At 26.3% G+C, this 14146-nt stretch overlaps 1 protein-coding gene across 1 annotated transcript; it reads left to right on the plus strand.

The window, feature by feature from the left end:
- The first annotated feature begins 843 nt into the window (after nt 1-843).
- LOC111685315 (membrane metallo-endopeptidase-like 1) lies at nt 844-3186 on the plus strand. Its single transcript, XM_046947253.1, has one exon. It carries the CDS (start codon nt 966-968, stop codon nt 2946-2948), a length of 1983 nt encoding a protein of 660 aa, XP_046803209.1. The 5' UTR covers nt 844-965; the 3' UTR covers nt 2949-3186.
- The last annotated feature ends 10960 nt before the right edge of the window (nt 3187-14146 follow it).

The raw sequence follows: 14146 nt of genomic DNA on the forward strand, positions 1-14146 counted from the left end.
ACTTGCCTCTAATAACATTACCGTGTTAAACTAATGACTACAAATTTTATTGTTAGTAAATTTTGGCATTTTAACACCTTACATGGTAATGAAAGTTTTTGCTGGGTATATATTATTTTATACCTTTGACCTTCAAGATATTTTCTGAAGGGGAGTTTGTTTGGGAGCTAGAGTCAAATGAGGCCCGATCACTATAAAATTTAGTAGTGTCATTTACCGTTCTATAAAACTAACTTTTGCAGATTTTTGTTGACATAATAGAACTTTTAACGTTATTATGAGCCTAAAGGCCCGATTCAGGGGGTACGGTTATTTGGGGGCTGAGCAAAATGATGGACCAATTTCGATCATTTACAAAAGTGTTGAACCAAGAAAAGAGTATGTGCCAAATTTCATCAAATTATATTGAAAATTACGACCTGTAGCGTGCGCACAAGGTTTACATGGACACACAGACGGACGGACGGATAGAAGTATAGACGGACGGACATAGCTAAATCGACTCAGAAAGTGATTCTGAGCCGCTTCGTATACTTTTAGGTGGGTCTAGAACCAGTATTTTTGGCTGTTGCAAACATCAGCAAAATATTGTTGAATTTCATCTATTACACTCTGTAGATATTTTTTGCAATATACTTCCCATTTTCAAAATTCAAGCTTATCAGTCAATAATAACAACTAAATATATAAAAAAAGTCTATGGAGAAACCCCTTTAATTTCATAGGAAGAACCATGATAATGACAGTGTGTTTCAGTGTGAAACAAATTTACATAGAATACAGCTGATAAGACAAATAAATTTGTGTTTTTTGCAAACAAAATTTTTTGTAATTCTATGAAAAAAAAATCAATTTAATACTGCAAATGTCTGCTGCTAAACAAAACAATTAGCAGTCGTTAATAAGCAATACAATCAATAAGTTGTTTTAAAATTAAAAAAAAATAGAAAAAAATCCAAATTAAAATGAATTTTAAACAAGTATTTTTAAGCTTATCGATCCTGCTGCAATTATGGCTTAGTGAAACTGCCAGTACATACAACAGTCGTCAGACAAATCGCAAACAAAAGAAAATTATTGAGGGCTCTATGGATTTGAAGGCGAATCCTTGTAATGATTTCTATCAATTTGCCTGTGGCAATTGGGATGAGGTTTTTTTGGAGGCTGGTACCAAATACTATGAACCCATAACCATGTTGGATTATAATGTCAATAAAGAAATGTCTGGAGTTTTTAAACGCTTTATACCGCGTAATAAACCCAAGTTTATACAAAATGCTTATAATTATTATACATCCTGTGTGGATTTAAGTAAATATGAAGCCGTGAAATATCTGGTATGGCTGAAAGCTAATGATCAATTTAAATGGCCCTCGCTGTGGACACCACCCAAGAAAAATACCCAATTTGATTGGGTACAAACATTGGCTAAAATGCGTACTTATGGCTTAAATGATGTTTTCATACAGCAAATAGTGATGTCCCAAATAAATGATGTTAAATCGTTTATTATAGATATTGATAAGCCAGTAATGGATGATGGTTTTAAGCCCTTGACTGAGGTGAATTTAAATGTTTTAATGAATTCTTTACCGGCGGCCATTAGTACAGAGGAATTGCAGAAATTATGGCTTGAAATAGAAAGTTTTGAAAAAAAATTACAGGAGCTAGATGAAATCGAAGACAGTGAAGTGGAGAATGAAGAGGATTATATAAAGGAGCGTTCGATTTATGTTAAAGATTTACCTTTAGATTGGCTTAAGGATTATTTAAAAGTCATACTCAATCAAACAGATTTAAATCCCCATATGCCTTTGTATATACAAAATATACCCTACATGAAAGCATTGGATAGTTTGTTAAAACAATACACACAACGTTTTATCTGCAAATATTTGGAAATAAGATTCTTGTGGCATTTGCATCAAGATGGTCCAGCCAATTTCTTAGATGAAGATTGTTTGTCAAGCACCAGAAGTTTAATGTCTACTGCCATGCATTGGTTATATGAAGAACAACATCCGGAACTGGCTCGAGAATATGCTTCCATCTATGAAATGTTTAATAATGTACGTAAACATTTCAATAATACCATTATCAAAAACAATCATGGTTTCAATGCCACAGTCATAGAATATTTGCAAAATAAAATTAACAATATGAAACTGAGACTCAATAACATACCACGCAGTGGTACTGTAGCAACATTGGAGAAATTTTATCAGCCTTTGGATTTAGATGCAGAGAAGTTCTATGAAAATCATTTGAAATTATTAAGATTTAATTTTGAAGCACGCCAGCAACTTTTAAATAGTAAAACCACCATATTGGATTTTACTTACTTGGAAAATAGTGAAACGGGTTCCAGTTCCTCACCTTTTTTTGTACAAAATGCTAACTATATTTTCGTACCCTTAACCTTACTACAACCTCCCATCTATAGTCCCGATATGGATGATATCTATAAGTATAGTTCTTTGGGATTCCTGTTAGCTCATGAAATGTTTCATGGTTTTGATGACAGTGGACTTTTAACAGATGCCAACGGCAGCATGAGTTTAATACAATTCGAAGAGAATCCTTTATTTAATGCCAGTTTTAATTGTCTTTTAGAACTTAACCCTTTAGTTATAAGTGAGAAAATTGCCGATGTTAGTGGTTTACGTTATGCCTATCAGGCATTTTTCGATGCTAATCCTGATGCCCGAACTAAAACACGTCGCATATATGGTCAGGAAATATCTATGAGTAAGGTATTCTTTTTGAATTTTGCTCAATTCTTTTGTGGCAATACTTCACCTGATGAGTTTTCTTCAATGTCGGATCATGGTTCGGATCGTGAACGTGTCACCGATGCTCTAACACATTTTCCAGAATTTGCAAAAACTTTCAGTTGCAGTCGACAACATCGGATGTATCCACATGATGCTTGTCATTTATGGCGATAATTTAGATTGATTTTGTATATAAATTTATATTTATTTTATTTATTTAATACTTATATATAAATTCCTTTATAGTAAATAATAAATATGTAGTTAATTAACATCTCTTATCAGTGAGAGTCATAAATAAATAGATTTTTAATAACAAATTTTATTTACGTTTTTAAAATTGTTTGTGAAAATTTGTTTAGAGATTATTAATAAGCTGTTTATAATTTAAAGCAATAAATAAACCATTCAACTAAGTCACTTTTTAGGAAAATTTCTTTAAAATTTTATTTTTGTAAAATTTATCTGTAACAGATAATTTTTGAGATATTTTTATTAAAACAAATAAAATTTTTCAAAACCCAATAAAAATCAAAAATGTTAGAAAAATTAAACATTTCTTTAAAAGAAAAATTTGTCGAACAATTACTGTATATAGACTCATAGAAAATTAACGTGCGCAGAGGAAAAATTTCTATAAAATATAATTTATGAAAAATATTATAATTCTCCTAAAAAGAAATTTTATGAAAAATCTCCTTAAAGTAAATTTATGAAAATATTTTGAAAAAAATTTCTTTTAAATCTTTTAAAATAGAACATTTCTTAAAACTTTTCTATAAAAATATTCTATTTAAAGAAAAATTGTCAAAAATTTTCAATAAAGGAAATTTCTCGAAAATTTTCTGTTAGAAGAAAATTTATGTAAAAATAAAATTTCTATAAATGAATGTTTTTTGAAAATTGTCTATAAAGAAAATTTGTTTTAAACTTTCAATTAAAAAAAATTTTAGAAAATTTTCTCTCCAAAGAAAATTTGTTTAACAAAATAAAATTTTTTGAAAATTTTCTGTAAAAAGAAAATTATTTATAAAAGAAAATTTTTAAACCTTTCGCGAAAATTTTCTATAAAAAGGAAATTTCCCAAAAATTTTCTATAAAAAGGAAATTTCTCAAAAAATTTGTATAAATTTTTTTTTTTTCGAAAATTTTCTATAAAAATAAAATTTCTCGAAAATTTTCTATAAAAATAAAATTTCTCGAAAATTTTCTATAAAAATAAAATTTCTCGAAAATTTTCTATAAAAATAAAATTTCTCGAAATTTTTCTATAAAAAGAAAATTTTTCAAAAATTACTTATATAAAGAAAATTTTCTAAAATAAGAAAATTTCGCAAAAATTTTCTAAAATAAGAAAATTTCGCAAAAATTTTCTATAAAAAGAAAATGTCTCGAAAATTTTCTATAAAAAACTAAAATGTTTTTAACATTTTCTATAAAGAACGAAAATTTTCTATAAAAACGAACATTTTTTATAAAAAGAAAGTTTCCCAAAAATTTTCTATAAAAAGAAAATTTCCCAAAAATTATCTATATAAAGAAAAATTTCTCGAAAATTTTCTATAAAAAGAAAATGTCTAAAAAATTTCATATAAATTGATTTTTATATATTTGGGAATGAATTTTGTTTTTATCTTATAAAAATTTCAATATGTTTATTTAATAACTTACTTGTTAAATAGTATTATTTGATATATTCTATTTCCCCTTTCGTGACAATATTTAAAAAATTTCTTATTTACCTGCAAAAAAAGAAAGATATTATATATTAAATAGTGTAATAAAAAAGTTTTAGTTTAAATACAATAATTCCTTAATTGCTATCTACTTTATTCACTCAATTATTAACAATTTAATTTACCAATCAATCATGAAATATGTTCTTTATAAATGTTATAAAAGATGTATGCTGCTGCATTCAATACATAATGACACATGACTATCTATTTATAACAATTTATTAACGCTACTATATAGAACATCTTGTCATAAAATCGACAAGATACAAATTGAGTCCTTTGATAAAATTATTATGACATTTACATAAATGCAGAATACATCGAGACAAGTTGACAGTAGAAGAATTGTGTGTCAATAATAGTTCTTATACGTGGTTGAGTTGAAAAGATCACAATTACAGACTTCTTACATTAGTTTAAGTTTTATTTTAAGATGTGTTAGAAATAATATTAAGTCTAGAATAATTTATATTAATTCTGCTTTGTTATATTAGTTAACTTTGTTGTCTACAATATTTGATTGCACAATTTGCAAAATTTCTTGTATTAAATAATTGTTGTAACTTTTCGAATAAAAACAAATTAACCTGCGTATCAATTACTTGAGATAAACAGAAATTTAAAATATTGTATTTTATTAGCCACTCCTTTTTAATGGAATATTTAAGTTGGATTTATGTCTTGAACATGGACCCAATTGTGCCCCTAATGCGAACTGCAAGGTACAGCCTGCTAACCTAACCTAACCTATGTCTTGGAAAATTTTAATAAAATTTCAACAAATTGGTGGAAATTTTTTGCTAAATTTTAGTTTTATAGAACATTTTATAGAATTTTCCGTTTATAGAAAATTTTTTTCCGAATTTTCGTTTTATAGAAAATTTTTGCCGAATATTCTTTTGTATAGAAAATTTTCGATAAATTTTCTTTTTATGGAAAATTTTCGCCAAATTTTTTTTATAGAAAAATTTTCTGAATTTTTTCTCTTTTATAGAAAATTTTGTTGAATTTTCTCTTTTTTAGAAAATTTTCACTGAATTTTATTTTTTACAATATTTTCGTTGAACTTTCTTTTTATATAATATTTTCGATTTTTTTTTAGAAAATTTCACTGAATTTTCTTTTTTATAGAAAATTTTCGATGAATTTTCTTTGTATAAAAAATTTTCTTTTTATAGAAAATTTTCCCTGAATTTTCTTTTTATAGAAAATTTTCCCTGAATTTTCTTTTTAAAGAAAATTTTCGCTGAATTTTCTATTTATAGAACATTTTTACTGAAACTTCTTTTTATAGAACATTTTCGCTGAATTATCTTTTTATATAATATTTTTGCTGAATTTTTTTATGAAAAAATTTTTGCTAAATTTTCCTTAAAACAAGAACATTTTTGATAAATTTTCTTTTTATTAGAACATGTTTGCTTAATTTTCTATTAGTTAGTTAGTCAGTTTGAAAGGAGGATGTATACACATCAAATCCGAAGAAATACACCTAGGTCTCAATCGGGCCTGTTGTGCACTCCTCAACCAATGCCACGGATGGGAATCGAACTAACCTCCGGTCTACCAGACTAGAACACTAAGCCTAGAACCGGAGGCCACTAATTTTCTATTAATAAGAACATTTTTGATAAATTTTCATTTTATAGAACATTTTTAGTGAATTTCCTTATTTAGAACATTTTATCTAATTTTTTATTAGAACATTTTTGTTAAAATTTCATTGTATTAGTAAATGTTTGCAAAATTTTACACAAAATTTTTCTTTTATAGAATATTTTCTCTAATTTTCTTTTCATTAATTTTTAAGAAAACATTTTTGGAAAAATTTCATTGTATTAGTAAATTTTTTCCAAATTTGATTTTTATATAAAATTTTCTCTAAATTTTCATTTTATGCTAAATTTTTTTTATAGAATATACCTTACACGACTTTAGTGAGGAGGGTATTAGGCGTTTGTGCTGATGTTTTTAGCACCCAACAATTTTGGTCCTGTAACCTTCTTAAAGTATAAAAATCCGAATCATTTTCTGAGTCAATTAAGCTATGTCCGTCCGTCTGTCTGTGAGTCCATGTAAATTTGATGAAATTCTCCACATATTCTTTGTTTAAGCCAATGACGAACGCTATTGTTGAAATCTGTCCATTATTTTTTAGAAACATTTTGCTAAATTTCTTTTTTATTAAAAATTCTATATAAATTCTCTTTTTATCCAAAATTTTAGAAACTATGTTTAATGAATTTGTATTTTCAATTGTCTGCCTTAACTTACACACTACTCATATATCATTGTCAAGTAGTTTATTATAATGAAATACATAAACACTTTTACCCACGCATACCTAGTTAAATGTGTATGAAATACTCCCCATATGTATAAAAGTAGGCATGTAATGACAATTAGTGAGTTGAGTTGTTACGGTTGAAAACCGCTCGTATCAACACTATATAATACCAAATGTTTCGATATAAATACAGTAAATTGATTGCACTTGTTAAATGGGTGTTAGAGAATAGACAATATTTATTATAGAATAGCGGCAACAACAACTACAACAAGTAGTTTAATATAAATTTACTCAAAAGTGACACCATACTGGTAGAGAGACGTATTAAATATTTAATTAAAACAAAGGGCCTTTCGCAAAATCCTTAATTTATATTCATTCAGTTTTTTGGATCTAATAAAACCTGTAAGCCCTCTGGCCTAAAGGAGCCTTTAACTTTTTCTACTACTCCTTAAACACCTGAGTTTTTCCTGTGTGTTTTCCCACACATATATTAGAAAGTTGTACTTTTCATGTAATTGTCTATTGTTCGCTTACATTTGTATGTGTGTTATATTTTTTATCAGTCATGTCCTATTGAGTGTACTTGTGCAATAAATATATAATATATAATTGTGTACGTGTTCTAATGAAAATGTATGTTATAAGTATGGTTTTGTGCGTGTATGTAATTATAATTTGTTAGTAATCGGAGTAATTTGTGTTACCAATGCAATTACAGTGTAAATATTTATTTCACCCAAAAAAAGTTTTAGCTAATTTAAATAGCTACAAAACGCACTGACACTAAAATGGGGACAATATAAGTTTAAGTAATGATATTTTCGGGTGGTAAATTATTGTGATAAAACTTGTTATTTAGAGTTCACCTGAAACATATTCACATTATAACTCTATAAACATTTTAAAGTGCGGAGACATACAAGAAGTATTGTGCATATGTTTAGTTTTTTTATTGAGCCGCATAAATACTGTAATCCAGAATTATAATTACATGTAATTGTTATTGCACAATTAAACATTACAAGTAATTGTAATAGATCAGGCAATGAATTACTGTTAGTAATAATAACCCCTTAAGCCTAATCAATAAGAACAACATTATTTTCTAATAAAAATTTTGAATAAGGTGCCATATAGTCAAAACTATCTTCCAGAAGTCTGCGAAAATCAGAAATAGTTTTGCCATTCAAATGTTTGCAGGGTAGTAGTTGAGTACAAAAGGCCTTTTAATTTAAGGAAGTTAAGTAGGACATTCAGTTCTGTTTACAATAATGAAAATTAGGTCTAATGCAGATAATGACAATTAGGACTATTAAAGTAATTCATCGTTTTTATTGATTTATTTATTTGATTTGTAATACTTAATATAAAATAAAAGACCGATAGGCAAAAATTATAAATGAAAAGAAAGACTAATGTCTTTCTTTTCATATTAACAATCAAATCGTGGACCCGACAAACTCTTAAAATTTTAGAGCTATAATGTCGCGTTTCCAAGAGACGGATGATTTTGGAACATAAAAATACTAATATTTCAACCGAACATTAACTTTATTTCTTTTTAGCAGAACAAAAAAGATGTTTGTTGCGGATTCTTCTAACAAAAGGCGATCATCTGTGATCTCATCTAAATATACATATGGTTTTTACACCTGGAAAGTTATTGTTTTCAAAGTAAACCTTGAACTTTTAATTTATTTCAAGAAACTTGATCAAAATTGTGTTTGAAATTCCCCAAATACTTTTTCTTTTGATAAATGTTAGAGGTTATTAACATTTATTTTTTAAACATGGACAAAGAAACGGAGTTTGAACAACCACATCTGTGTCAATATGCTGCTAAATGACGATATTAATTAAATATTTACTTAATTCTATTTTTTAATAATATGTTTGGAATTTTTTAAAGATCAATGATCGCTGTATATCAGCTGCTCAAAGAACATTTTTCATTTTTTTTACTTTGTGTCACACATAGCAACATATTGAATAATAGGAAATCAATCAGTTCTAGTTCAGTTCTAGTTCAGTTCTAGTTCAGTTCTAGTTCAGTTCTAGTTCAGTTCTAGTTCAGTTCTAGTTCAGTTCTAGTTCAGTTCTAGTTCAGTTCTAGTTCAGTTCTAGTTCAGTTCTAGTTCAGTTCTAGTTCAGTTCTAGTTCAGTTCTAGTTCAGTTCTAGTTCAGTTCTAGTTCAGTTCTAGTTCAGTTCTAGTTCAGTTCTAGTTCAGTTCTAGTTCAGTTCTAAGTAGTTCAGTTTTAGTTCAGTTCTAGTTTAGTTTTTTTTTTTTAACTTTTTATCCAAGGTGATTATCCATCTTCTATGTAAAACTATTAACCGTTTGCTTTATTTTTTTATAACTGTTTTGTTGCAAAATGTTAATTTTTTATATTAGTTTTTATTGTATATTTTTATGTCAGAATACTGCCTTTTTCTTGTATTGTTGATATTAAATAGATACGTGTGGGATCAAAAAAGAGTGAATATATGTATATTTGTGTGACAAAAATAAAAAAGTGCATATCTAAAGATATGTACTCAACTCTAGTAAATTGTTTATAATTATTAGAAAATAAAAAAAATTAAATGTATATTATATTATTTTATTATATTTTAAACATTAAAACGTTTGTACTTCTCAGGAGAAGTACAAAAAAATAATTATATACATATGTTAAAGTATTGTTGACTAAAAAAAACACAAAGATAATACTTAAACCGTCTCATACAGGTTGTATAAAGTAATGTAATAATAAAATATCCTTCAATTTTTACAATGTAGCGTATGAGTAACAATATCACAAAACACATTAATTATATAACATCACTCATACTCACATTCAAATTTTATATGAATTTTATATCTATGTATATGTTACTTTACGTCTTAAATTTATTTTAAATTCTCACTCACTTTCAAATATTATATGAATTAAATATCTATATGTATTTTTACATCTTAAATTTATTTTAAATTCTTAATTTTTCTACCAACGTTTCAATAAACTCAAAATTCATTTTGATAATCTATTAAATCCGCATTCAATATTCAATTGTCAATTGCTGTTGATCTCTATAGTTCTTTTTTTGTCTGCTTATATTTTTTTCTTAAAGTACAAGTTTTCAGACAGTATTAAATTTTATTTTTATTATTTTTATTACATTGATATTTATACTTTGCTTGCTTTTTTACTTGTATTTAAAGAAGAGTATCAAAAATAAATAAAAATCCCTCATTGATGGGCATAACGAAGTAAAGTATCTTTAAAACATATTTGATTGATAGATTAATGATTTTGCTTAAGGAAAAAAATTCTACAATTTAAGGTAAAAAATATATTTATTTTTGTATATACGTTTTGAAAGACCACGTTGTTGAATATTTTAATTCTGTTTTCTGTCTTTTTTTTTGTGATAGAGGTGCCTGAAAGGCTTGTCATTTTATTGGAAAATATTTATTAATAAAAGGATTTTTAACAGATTTTTTTCTTAAAATGAGAAAAAAATGAGGTTAACATACTGTTCGACAGGTTTATTAATGTTTATGTAAATTTTTTTTATTATAAATACATATTAGTGTGGTTCAACTATACATATAATTTTCAGCATGAATTGATTATAAAAATTTAAAATCTTTTTTTAATATTATTTTATATCACATTAAAGAAATTTTTTATTAAAGAAAAATTTAAATTCTATTATCTCTCCTTAATATTTGCTAATGGCTATGTTAAGCTTAAGTTAATATGCGTAAGAACTTGCAAAATTTAATTTCACTTTTTTGCATAGTATTAATGAAATTATACTTCTTGGTTTATAAAATAATAATATGTATGTGTATAAATGGTTTATTTAACAATAATTTACATAAATACATATTTGGTAATATGCAATTTTCTGTTACACGTCAATCATACGCTCTGTTAAACTAGTATTAAATTTCATTAAAATTTTAAATTTTAGAAAAATGTAAATAAATCAAACATTTAAAATGAAATGAAATGAATAAGGCTAAAAAAGTAAAACAATATTATTGTTGTTAATATAACTTCAGGCAATTATTGTAAATAAAATGGTACAAATAGAAACGATTTTACTCAGGCAATCAAAGTTTACTTACAAAAGTCGTATTCTCATTGATTTTTCTATAGCAATATACTTACATTACTCTTTCTATTAAAAAATTAATAGGTTACAAAAATATACTCAGACTTTGACTACTTTTCCTATAGAAAATGTTCCCACAATCTGACTAATTTTCATGTGTAAAATAAAAACTTACACTCTGCTTACATTTCCTGTAGAAGAGAAACTAAGACTGTGTACACATTTTTCTAAAAAAAATTTCAGACAGGTTCGGATTACTTTTCCTATTTAAAAAAAAGTTTTTAAACTCTGACTATTTTTCCTACAGAAAAGATAATCAAATTTTAATTAATTTTGATATGGAAAAGGCATTCCGATTCTAACTTCTTTTTCTATATAAAATCTACTCATAATCTAACCATTTTTTATGTTGAACAAATTTTCAGATCCAGACCACGTTTCCTATATAAATTACTCAATAATACTCCTATAAAAAAATTTCTCAGTCTCTAAACACTTTTCCTAAAGAAAAGTTACTCCGACTTTCAATATTTTGCTAAAGAATGTCACTTTTTCTAAAGAAAAATTACTTAGACTTTGACTACATATAGAATATAGTAATAAGACTCTGACTATTTTTCTTACTTTTTATACCCTACACCACTTTAGGGGGAGAGTTTATTTGGTTTGTGCTTATGTCTGTAACGCACAATAATATACCAATCGGTTCAGAATCATTTTCCTTCCGTTTGTCCGTCTATGTAAAAATTGTAATCAAACTGCAGGTCGCAGTTTTGAAGATAATTTAATGAAATTTTGTAAAGGCTATTGAAAATGGTTAAAATCAGTCCATTATTTCACCTAGCCCCCATACAACTGAACCCCTCAATAGGGCTTGTAAACCTCGTAATCAAACTACACTACCAATTGATATATTATTCTAAACCAATCTGTTCTGAGTTGATTTAGCTATGTTCTTCCCTCTATTCCTCCGTTTGTCCGTCCGTCCATGTATGCCTTGTTATCAAATTACAGGTTACAATTTTGAAGATAATTCAATGAAATTTGGCGCATGGTCTCCTATGGTACTGTAAACGAAGCCTATTGAAAATGGTTAACATCGGTCCATTATTCCACATAGCCCCCATACAACAGAATATGGCTTTAAAGTTCATAATTATGTTTAATATACTCTTATCTTGACAAAAAGCTGCAAAACCAGGTTCTATATTAGTCTTAATGACCCTCATGAACTTTATAATTATAGGGCCTCATTTGACCTTAGCCCCCATTGACTATTTAAGTCACATAATTTTATTCAACAATAAATGTCTTAAGTATATCTTAAGATTCTTACTATTTTTTTATAAAGAAGTACTTCGAGTATCTTTTTCATATAGAATAGGTTCTCATACTCCGACTACTTTTTTATGAAAAAAGTTAGACTATATTATATAGTTAGACTCTCTCCTTTTAGAAATGGCTCTTAAGCTCTGTTTAATTTTTTTATAGAAAAGATACTCAGACTCTGACTATTAGAAAAGTTCATCATATTTTTATTACTTTCTTTATAAAATACTTTTTAAAGAAAATTGAACTCAAATTAAAGTATATTTTTTGGCAGAAAATGTATTCAGACTCTAGCTACTGTTCCTAAAAAAAGATCCTTATAATCCTACGGGAAAATAATAATATTTGAATAGTTTTTAATAGACAAGTATTCAGTTTCTTACAGTGTTTCCTATGAAAAATGTTTCTTACATGCATTTTTTAACCCTTAAAAACGGTTTTATATAATTTTAAAGATTTTGAATTTCTTCGAAAATACCTCCCATTGTGTCTGTATTTCCATAAAGTTTTAATATCCTGACGTCTGAAACAATCAGACATTGTTGTTTTATTATTATTTAATATTTTTTTCTTAATGAAATGTTGAAAATTACGCATAAATGTTTATTTGCACAGGTATGTATGGAATTTGTTTTATTTCTAGCTATAAGCATGCTTACAAAACAGATGTAATAGAAACGCAATTTTGATTAGATTTTTTTTGTTTAATAAAAAAGAAACAAATATTTTAATGGATTTTTGTTTTGTCGTTAATACAGACATGTGTTTAACAAATAATTTTTTTTGAAAATAATACTGATAAAATAAATTACATAAAAGGAAATAAGAAAAATTGTGAGTTTGAAGAAACGTAAATATACACGCATTGCATTCTCTTCTTTATGTCCGAAACATTCATTATGTAAAGATGAAAATTATGTTGATGCAATCAAAGGAATATTTTAGTTAATTTACAATGTTGTGTGTCAAATTAAAAAGATAATATAAATACATATGTAAATTGTACATATATCTGATGATTTCCACCCTTTTCAAAACAATTTTTAAAAAGATTAAGATTTTTTTTAGTCTAGAAATTAATTTAAAAACAAATTATCAAAAAATATAACAATTTTCTTTCTTTTAATTTATTACACTAACATCTCCATACTTAGAAACTTATATCCGTCCTAAACCTACAAAACGGTTTATGATATGAGCCGCAATAATTACATAAACACCAACTAACTTACATATTGTTTAAACCATAAAATTGTGCTGCCAAAACTAATTTCCCTTTATTAGTAACTTTTATGACTAAAACACACATACATTTCTACATATTTTCATGATTTAGTTTTATAAGTTTTATAACAAAACTAACAAAAAGGACTAACTTTTAATAACTGAAAGTCAATAAATAAATTTCAGATTTTTATACACACATCCATGTGTATAAGTTACACCATACTAAGAACCACATTCAAAATTCCTTTATAAGTAATATTTTCATAGAAGTGGTCAACATTTTAGTACTTTTCATATGAAAAATCTAGTCAAATTCCAAGTACCTTTTTAATAGAAATAGTAGGAATCTTATATCCTTTTCTACAGGAAAAGAAGTCAGAATTTTCTACAACAAAATTTTGTATAGGAGAAGTTGGCCTATTATTTCTATAGAAAGAGTATACAGATTTAAAAGCTTTTAAGAATCAGAATACATTTTCTGTAGAAAAGTGGTAGGAATCGGATAACTTTTCTCAGAATTTGAGTATTATTTCTATCGGAAAAATATTCAGAATCTGATAAACTTCTTTATAGAAAATTAATTAGCATCCGGATGTTTTTTCTGTAGGAAAAACTAGTCAGAATATGAGTACGTTTTCTTTAGGAAAATGAAGTCATAATTTTCTATAGAAATAGCAGT

Source organism: Lucilia cuprina, chromosome 3 (assembly GCF_022045245.1).
Source record: "Lucilia cuprina isolate Lc7/37 chromosome 3, ASM2204524v1, whole genome shotgun sequence".
NCBI classification, from domain to species: domain Eukaryota; kingdom Metazoa; phylum Arthropoda; class Insecta; order Diptera; family Calliphoridae; genus Lucilia; species Lucilia cuprina.